Source organism: Entelurus aequoreus, linkage group LG22, assembly GCF_033978785.1.
Source record: "Entelurus aequoreus isolate RoL-2023_Sb linkage group LG22, RoL_Eaeq_v1.1, whole genome shotgun sequence".
NCBI lineage: Eukaryota > Metazoa > Chordata > Actinopteri > Syngnathiformes > Syngnathidae > Entelurus > Entelurus aequoreus.
This window is the reverse complement of record NC_084752.1, coordinates 45509660-45519659: the sequence shown is the minus strand read 5'-3', so window position 1 is coordinate 45519659 and position 10000 is coordinate 45509660. Positions and strand designations below refer to the sequence as shown.

At 33.4% G+C, this 10000-nt stretch overlaps 1 protein-coding gene across 2 annotated transcripts in view; it reads left to right on the top strand.

Annotated features, from left to right (window-relative positions):
- The window catches only part of LOC133639831 (uncharacterized), a 35862-nt gene that overhangs the window by 8769 nt on the left and 17093 nt on the right, over positions 1-10000 (top strand). For both annotated transcript variants that reach the window (XM_062033475.1, XM_062033474.1), the window contains exons 2-3: positions 5640-5693; positions 7708-7781. In XM_062033475.1, the coding sequence (XP_061889459.1) occupies positions 5640-5693; positions 7708-7781 (128 nt within the window). The remainder of the gene's footprint in view (positions 1-5639; positions 5694-7707; positions 7782-10000) is intronic.

Here is a 10000-nt window from a genome sequence, read left to right as displayed (position 1 = left end):
GTGACGTTTTTGGAGTAAAATGACGACTTTTGTCATCATTTTGCCAAGTAAAATTCTGATTGTTATTATAACGTTGCCAAAAATGTAAAGTTTTCTTATAAAATTGTGACTTTTGTCGAGTAAAGTTAAGACTCTTTTCATAAAATTGCCAAAATGTTAAGCCTTTCTTGTCAAATTTGGACTTGCGTTGAGTAAAATGACGACTTTTATCATAATACTGCCAAAATTCTAAGTTTTTCTTGCGAAATTGTGACCTTTTTTTGTGAAACTCCAACTAACTTTTTTATATGTGCATAGTATGTATATATTATTAATGTTGTAAATACACTTCTTTATATATCTAGAAAGGCTGGTCCTAAAGAGGGAGGCATTTTTCTCTGGTCTCAAGAAGAACAAATACAAGTGTGTGTGTGTGTGTGTGTGTGTGTGTGTGTGTGTGTGTGTGTGTGTGTGTGTGTGTGTGGGCGTGTGTCTCAGCCTCCATTATCAGCTGACAGGCTTTTATAACTCCTTATGTAGTTTGATGTTTCCTCAACAGAGTGTGACATCACCACATTACAAATCACAAATCAGGTTACGTGTCACACACACACACACACACACACACACACACACCTAAACAATACCAATGCGTGTTTAGTTTTTTTAGACAGCGTAAATGGCGGAGAAGACAGATTTACTGAAGATGTGAAGTCTGTTGGAAGAGTTGACCCTTTATGTCAATTTTGGCATCTTATTTGTCCAGCTTCCATACTCCTTTTAATGCACTTTACAAGAAATACATTGGTGGCTAACTCCGTAGCTTGCTAGCTTGTGCACGCCAGCTTTCCGAGACTCTTATTTTGTTAGCGCAGGCAGGATGAAGCAGAGCATTTATTGTGCAACTGTGCAGTCGGTCTTTGGAGTTTTGACGGCAGGTACGGCGCGAGAATCTGTTGAAATTAAAAGTGTTTCTGGCCTTTCTGTCGGTCGTTTTTTCTTAATAATGACGCGGCAGCAGCCAGCGTCATCTCACAAGACCCTCGGGTGCGGTGAATGTCAATCAAGTGACCAAAGTCACGCCATAGTGAAAATTTATAATCACTAATTTTTAGGACTATTTTTTTAATGCCTGGCTGGCGATGGACTGACACACCCTCCACCATCCACCGCTAGCTCGCCACCCACGTGATGTGCACCCCTGTTTTAGATGATATTTGGTTTAGTTTTTTTGGATGCACTGGCAACTTATGCCTGGTTCACACCAACGGCACTTGCCGCGCTTTAAAGCGGCGAACAAAGCGCCGTCATTTTTGTCAATTTTTCCACGAATATCCCGATCTCCGAAGTAATGTTATGCTTTGATACGCTCTGATACAAATTAGTTGTAAATACACTTTGGGGGGACGAATTACCGTTCCTCACGATTTGATGCCGCTTTGATATGCTTTAAATTCCGCTTTGATACGTTTTATTACGCTTTATTGAACTTTATTATGCTTTGATGCGATCCTGACACTTTAAATCAGGCTCTGACACGATTATCAAGCTCTGTTGTGCATTGGAATTAATGTGTCATGAACATTATGAACATTAATTTGTAATAATGACTTTGAAATGTGATATTGTTGTGTAATTATGTGCAATTTGGAAGATGCTGTGATTATTATTTTGTGAATTTGATGAATAAATTGCATGCCCACACATAATATAATAAAAAAGAGAAATATGATAAACAAATAAGTTAAAAAAAAATGTGAAAAACTCAGATACTAAGTTTTCCCCACATTTTTTTTGATTTATCTATTTATTTGATTTCTCTTTTTGTTTTATTATATACAGGATAAAACACATAATGTAATAAAAAAGACAAATATGATAAACAAATAAGTAAAAAAAAAGTGAAAAACTCAGTATACTGTTTTCCACACATTTTTTATATTCATTTATTTTTTCAATTTCTCTTTTTTTTCCGTTATATTATGTTTATTATTTATTATGTTTTATATTCATTTATATTTTCAATTTCTCTTTTTTTTCCGTTATATGTTTATTATTTATTATGTTTTATATTCATTTATTTTTTCAATTTCTCTTTTTTCCCCCGTTATATTATGTTTATTATTTATTATTTATTATGTTTTATATTCATTTGTTTTTTCAATTTCTCTTTTTTCCCCCCGTTATATTATGTTTATTATTTATTATGTTTTATATTCATTTGTTTTTTCAATTTCTCTTTTTTTTCCGTTATATTATGTTTATTATTTATTATGTTTTATATTCATTTATTTTTTCAATTCCTCTTATTTTTTCGTTATATTATGTTTATTATTTATTATGTTTTATATCCATTTATTTTTTAAATTTCTCTTCTTTTTTCGTTATATTATGTTTACTATTTATTATGTTTTATATTCATTTGTTTTTTCAATTTCTCTTTTTTTCCCGTTATATTATGTTTATTATTTATTATGTTTTATATTCATTTATATTTTCAATTTCTCTTTTTTTCCCGTTATATTATGTTTATTATTTATTATGTTTTATATTCATTTATTTTTTCAATTTCTCTTTTTTCCCCCGTTATATTATGTTTATTATTTATTATGTTTTATATTCATTTGTTTTTTCAATTTCTCTTTTTTCCCCCCGTTATATTATGTTTATTATTTATTATGTTTTATATTCATTTGTTTTTTCAATTTCTCTTTTTTTTCCGTTATATTATGTTTATTATTTATTATGTTTTATATTAATTTATTTTTTCAATTTCTCTTCTTTTTTCGTTATATTATGTTTATTATTTATTATGTTTTATATTCATTTGTTTTTTCAATTTCTCTTTTTTTCCCGTTATATTATGTTTATTATTTATTATGTTTTATATTCATTTGTTTTTTCAATTTCTCTTTTTTTCCGTTATATTATGTTTATTATTTATTATGTTTTATATTAATTTATTTGTTCAATTTCTCTTCTTTTTTCGTTATATTATGTTTATTATTTATTATGTTTTATATTCATTTATTTTTTCAATTCCTCTTCTTTTTTCGTTATATTTTGTTTATTATTTATTATGTTTTATATTCATTTGTTTTTTCAATTTCTCTATTTTTTTCCGGTATATTATGTTTATTATTTATTATGTTTTATATTCATTTATTTTTTCAATTTCTCTTCTTTTTTCGTTATATTATGTTTATTATTTATTATGTTTTATATTCATTTATTTTTTCAATTTCTCTTTTTTTTCCGTTATATTATGCAAATTTCACCACATCTAGTGTGTGTGTGACAATCATTGGTATCTTTAATCTTAATCTTTATTATGTTTTATATCTTCATTGCTTTTATTTCTTTGTCCTCTTAATAAATATCTATCTTTCATTTCTTATGCTAGTTGACAATAATAAAAGGCATTTCTTTTATTTTTTATATTCAATGTCACTAGTCAATATCACAGTCACTTCCTATTTGTAGTTGTAGACTGGGGTCCGCGCTTTGAACCAAGATCTGTTAAGCTTTCCTACGCTTTGAGTCAAGCTTTGCTGAGCTTTGTCACGCTTTCATACGATCTCGGCGCTTTATTCCATCCTCGACAGAGTGCCAAATTTTTTTAAACCTTTTAAAAAAATTTGGCGAACTTGCCGCATGTCCCGCTTCACTACAAGCTTTCCCACGATCCATTACGACCCTCACGCTTTAATCAGGCTTTGTTTACGCTTTAACGCCGCTTTGCATGCCGCTTTAAAGCGCCGTCAAAGTGCCGTTGGTGTGAACCTAGCATTACTGGCACTTTCAAAGAAAAAGTGCTTAGAGCGGCCTTTTAATAGAGACACATTGCACAACTGCGTGGTCTTACTTCCTGGCAGGAGGACAGCCAGGTTGTAAGAGGATTGCCTGCTTTGACTCCAGCAAGATGTCACGTGGGCCAGTGGGGCTTTTGACGGCGGTCTTGAACGCACCGTTACTGTTGAACTTGAACGCACCATTACTGTTGCACTCCTTCAATTCCATTCTGAGACGGAAAATGAGCATCCTACGCTGCATTTTATTTACATAACAAATCCTTTTATGTTGGGTCGGTGAGGCAGGATTGTAAAATATTCTCTCCTTTTTAACTCAAGAGATTATTTGAAAAAAGGAAGAGAAACCCAAACAGAACAATTTCGACAAATGTAAGCTAAGATTTTTTTTTTTTAATAGGACATATATTTAAAAATAAATTTTAAGTCATCTCCATGCAACCGGAAACATATTTTCTAGTCTGCAAACTGTCCTGAAACGTTTCATTATAATTATTGTACCAAATAATGCTCTGTAAAAATGGTTTGGTGCCCAAAGATTAACACTCTTAAAAAAATAATGTCAATAAATGTAGCAATTTTATATAATTATAAAAAAAAAATTTAAGTAACATTTTTATTGTATATTTCATTAAATAACCTCAAATACAATGTAGTTTTACTGTGGATAAATATAGCAGTTTTTCAAAATAAAAACATAACTCTAAAAAATAAAACAATGATAAAAGTAAGGTACTATGGAGTAAAGTTCTGAAAAAAATAGGGATGTCTGATAATGGCTTTTTGCCGATATCCCGATATTGTCCAACTATTTAATTACCGATACCGATATCAACCGATACCGATATCAACCGATATATGCAGTCGTGGAATTAACACATTATTATGCCTAATTTGGACAACCATGTATGGTGAAGATAAGGTACTTTCTAAAAAAATTAGTAAAATAAGATAAATTAATTAAAAACATTTTCTTGAATAAAAAAGAAAGTACAACAATATAAAAACAGTTACATAGAAACTAGTAATGAATGAAAATGAGTACAATGAAGTGTTAAAGGTTAGTACTATTAGTGGAGCAGCAGCACGCACAATCATGTGTGCTTACGGACTGTATCCCTTGCAGACTGTATTGATATATATTGATACATAATGTAGGAAGCAGAATATTAATAACAGAAAGAAACAACCCTTTTGTGTGAATGAGTGTAAATGGGGGAGGGAGGTTTTTTGGGTTGGTGCACTAATTGTAAGTGTATCTTGTGTTTTTTATGTTGATTTAATTTTTTTTTTTTAAATTAAAAATTAAAAAAAAAAAAAAAAAAAAAAAACAACGATACCGATAATTAAAAAAACGATACCGATAATTTCCGATATTACATTTTAACGCATATATCGGCCGATAATATCGGCAGGCCGATATTATCGGACATCTCTAGAAAAAAACAATATTAATATATTGGATATACTGTAACTTAAAATGTCTTATATACAGTAATTATAACATAAATAAAGATCAAATTTTTATAAAGTTATCTTAAATTACCCAAATTAAAACAATATCTTTCATTAAAATTATAATTTGAATATTAATAAAATAAAATGCTAAAATATAATGGAATTGTATTGTAAATAAATAGTACAATAACTTTATATATTTGGAAATAAATACAAATAGTGTTATGTACTCTAATCATTTTTCTGGGCTTTAGATCATAAATGTGTGATATTTTCCTGTCGTACATTCATCCATTCATCCTCACGCCACTCAAGCATTATGGGATGTAATATGAAGAGCATCAACTCACCCTCCTCATTTGTCCTCTATCCTCCTCTTCTTGCTCGCTTTAGGGCCAGGCCAAGGCCCCCGGTCGCTCAGGGAGTCGATCCAGCAACATCTCCAAGGTAAGTCCTGAAGGTTTTATAACGTGGTGGTCAGGAACATGTATCAGTTTATAACCCCCCCATAGTGGATCTAGTTAATAGTGTGAGAGTCCAGTCCATAGTGGATCTAACATAATAGTGAGAGTCCAGTCCATAGTGGATCTAACATAGTAGTGAGAGTCCAGTCCATAGTGGATCTAACATAATAGTGTGAGAGTCCAGTCCATAGTGGATCTAACATAATAGTGAGAGTCCAGTCCATAGTGGATCTAACATAATAGTGTGAGAGTCCAGTCCATAGTGGATCTAACATAATAGTGTGAGAGTCCAGTCCATAGTGGATCTAACATAATAGTGAGAGTCCAGTCCATAGTGGATCTAACATAATAGTGAGAGTCCAGTCCATAGTGGATCTAACATAATAGTGTGAGAGTCCAGTCCATAGTGGATCTAACATAATAGTGTGAGAGTCCAGTCCATAGTGGATCTAACATAATAGTGAGAGTCCAGTCCATAGTGGATCTAACATAATAGTGTGAGAGTCCAGTCCATAGTGGATCTAACATAATAGTGAGAGTCCAGTCCATAGTGGATCTAACATAAGAGTGTGAGAGTCCAGTCCATAGTGGATCTAACATAATAGTGAGAGTCCAGTCCATAGTGGATCTAGCATAATAGTGTGAGAGTCCAGTCCATAGTGGATCTAACATAATAGTGAGAGTCCAGTCCATAGTGGATCTAACATAATAGTGTGAGAGTCCAGTCCATAGTGGATCTAACATACTAGTGTGAGAGTCCAGTCCATAGTGGATCTAACATAAGAGTGTGAGAGTCCAGTCCATAGTGGATCTAACATAATAGTGAGAGTCCAGTCCATAGTGGATCTAGCATAATAGTGTGAGAGTCCAGTCCATAGTGGATCTAACATAATAGTGTGAGAGTCCAGTCCATAGTGGATCTAACATAATAATGTGAGAGTCCAGTCCATAGTGGATCTAACATAATAGTGAGAGTCCAGTCCATAGTGGATCTAACATAATAGTGAGAGTCCAGTCCATAGTGGATCTAACATAATAGTGAGAGTCCAGTCCATAGTGGATCTAACATAATAGTGTGAGAGTCCAGTCCATAGTGGATCTAGTTAATAGTGTGAGAGTCCAGTCCATAGTGGATCTAACATAATAGTGAGAGTCCAGTCCATAGTGGATCTAACATAATAGTGTGAGAGTCCAGTCCATAGTGGATCTAATATACTAGTGTTAGAGTCCAGTCCATAGTGGATCTAACATAAGAGTGTGAGAGTCCAGTCCATAGTGGATCTAACATAATAGTGAGAGTCCAGTCCATAGTGGATCTAGTTAATAGTTTGAGAGTCAGATGAGTGGTCCACCCTGGGTCCCGACTTTGAACAGCTAGCGCCTCATCTGTGGTCACCTAATAACCTCTCCACGCAGGAGAGGGGGGCAGAGCAGAAAAGAGACGGCAGATCAACTGGTCTAAAAGGGGGGTCTATTTAAAGGCTAGAGTATACAAAGGAGTTTTAAGATGGGACTTAAATGCTTCTTTGTGTGGACCTGAAAAATGCTACGGTAGCATGCTAACATTAGCCTGCATCATATACCAAAATATGACTGCGGTGTTTAGTGTAAATCTACAAAATGAGAATAAAAAAAAGAGTCTCCCATAGTAACAATGGCATGCTAACAGGTATCATACGTCAAGTAACTGCAAAAGGACAAAAAAACAGTTAGCGTGCTAATAATAAAATGCTAACGATTGTGACGCGGGCTGTTTAAAGATCAACTACGGGCTATTGTTTGGACACCCCTGGTCTGATGCACGTTGCCGCATCTTCAATGTTTGGTTAAGCCAGACAACAAAGAAGAGATCCTGGATAAGTTCAATCATAGTCCAGTCGTCCTGTCTTCTTCTACGTGTGTTTACCAGTCAACTACCACTGGGCAAACTCGAATGCATTGGCAAAAAATTAATTCAGGAATAAGTCATGGATGATTTCTTTGTTTCTTTTTTGAAGGCAAGCAACTCCACAGCGGGACAAACGATTGCCTCCAAGACGTCCATCACCCCGTCTTCTCAGGACATCTGCAGGTACTGTCTCTTTAAGTGTCGCCTGTCAGTCTCAGAGCAGGGAATATAAAGCTGGTAGAAATGTGCGATACTTCCTCCTCACCTGAGTTGTCTTCCACTGCCATGGAAAACACAAGGTGTGTGCTTTAGTGTGTGTGTGTTCTTGTATTTCTAGCCTTCTTGAGACACAAAGAAGGAAAAGCATCTTCCATATGAGGAGGTGTGAACAAGTGATGACATAAATCAATAACATTGCATCTAATAGACAATGTCTCATTTGCACCCCTGCTGGTCAAAATGAGGGTGGTCCCAAAAAGGGGGGATTTTTCACATTGACTGTGTGTCGCTTTTAAAAGTGCTCCCCCTCTCGTCAACATATGAAATAACAAGTGTGTGTAAGAAATTGAAATGCACCCCCTTTGGCCAAAATTAATTAAAAAAACATAAATAAATATGTACATAGAGACATACTGTAATAACCTGAAGTAAATAATGAAATTTGAAAACAAATATATGAACTAAAAGCAGTCTTTTTCTCACAATGTGTCGACTTTTTCTTATAAAATTGGGAACAATTTCTCATATTCTTTCTGTTTCTGTATAAATGCAATATTTTCTCATAAAATTATGACTTTTTATGTAAAATTACATTTTTATGCAAAATGGTGACAATTGTCATATGACAATATTGTCAATTTTTGGTTGTCCTTGTAAAATAGTGACTTTTTTGGAGTGAAATGACGACTTTTGTCATCATTTTGCCGAGTGAAATTCCAATTATTATTATAATATTGCCAAAATGTGTAAGTTTTCTTATAAAATTGTGACTTTTGTCGAGTAAAATGACGACTCTTTTCATAAAATTGCCAAAATGTTGAGCTTTTCTTGTAAAATTGCGGCTGTTATTGTGTAAAATTCCAACTTTTATCAAAACATTGCACAAATGTTCAGCTTTTCTTGTCAAATTTTGACTTGCGTTTAGTAAAAATACGACTTTTATTATAATACTGCCAAAATTCTAAGTTTCTATTGTGAAATTGTGACTTTTTTCTTGTAAAATTTCAACTCATTTTTCACAACAAACTTTTTTATATTTGCATAGTATGTATATATTATTAATGTTGTAAATACACTTCTTTATATACCTAGAAAGGCTGGTCCTAAAGAGGGAGGCATTTTTCTCTGGTCTCAAGAAGGTAACAAATACAAGTGTGTGTGTGTGTGTGTGTGTGTGTGTGTGTGTTGTATTTCTAGCCTTCTTGAGACATTAAGAAGGAAAAGCATCTTCCATATGAGGAGGTGTGAACAAGTGATGACATGAATCAATAACATTGCATCTAATAGACAATGTCTCATTTGCACCCCTCCTGGTCAAAATGAGGGTGGTCCCAAAAAGGAGGGATTTTTGACATTGACTGTGTGTCGCTTTTAAAAGTGCTCCCCCTCTGGTCAACATATGAAATAACAAGTGTGTGTAAGAAATTGAAATGCACCCCCTTTGGCCAAAATTAATCAAATAAATATGTATATAGAGACATACTGTAATAACTTGAAGTAAATAATGAAGATTAAAAACCAATTACAAACAAAACATTCGTAAAAAATATATATATAAATAAAAGCTTACCTTTTTTATATTTGCATAGTATGTATATATTATTAATGTTGTAAATATAAATCTTTATTTATCTAGAAAGTTTGGTCCTAAAGAGGGAGGCATTTTTCTCTGGTCTCAAGAAGGTAACAAATACAAGTGAGTGAGTGTGTGTGTGTGTGTGTGTGTGTGTGTGTGTGTGTGTGTGTGTGTGTGTGTGTGTGTGTGTGTGTGTGTGTGTGCGTGTGCGCTCTCTATTCATCTGTCTTGTCATACTCACTCTTTGTCATGTTTTCACACTTCATTTATTTCTATCATGGGCTGGCAGACAAAGTGAGACGTGAGCAGATTTCATTAGCAGACCATCCTGCTGGATGAAAACTGCACGCACGTCAACCAAGACTTTCAAAGCCAAAATGTCGACATTTTACCCGTTTTTCAATGCCACAAGTGCTCAAAATAGCTCATGTTGCCGTTTAAGTATGAAAGCAAGATGTGTTCACATGCAATCATGTCTCATCGCACCGTAATTTCTAGACTACACCAGTATGTAAAAAAATATTGTTCTATATATTAGATGCAGATATATACGTTGCAAAATGAGTTATTTACATATGTTTATTTACATAACTTAATTGTTTCCAAA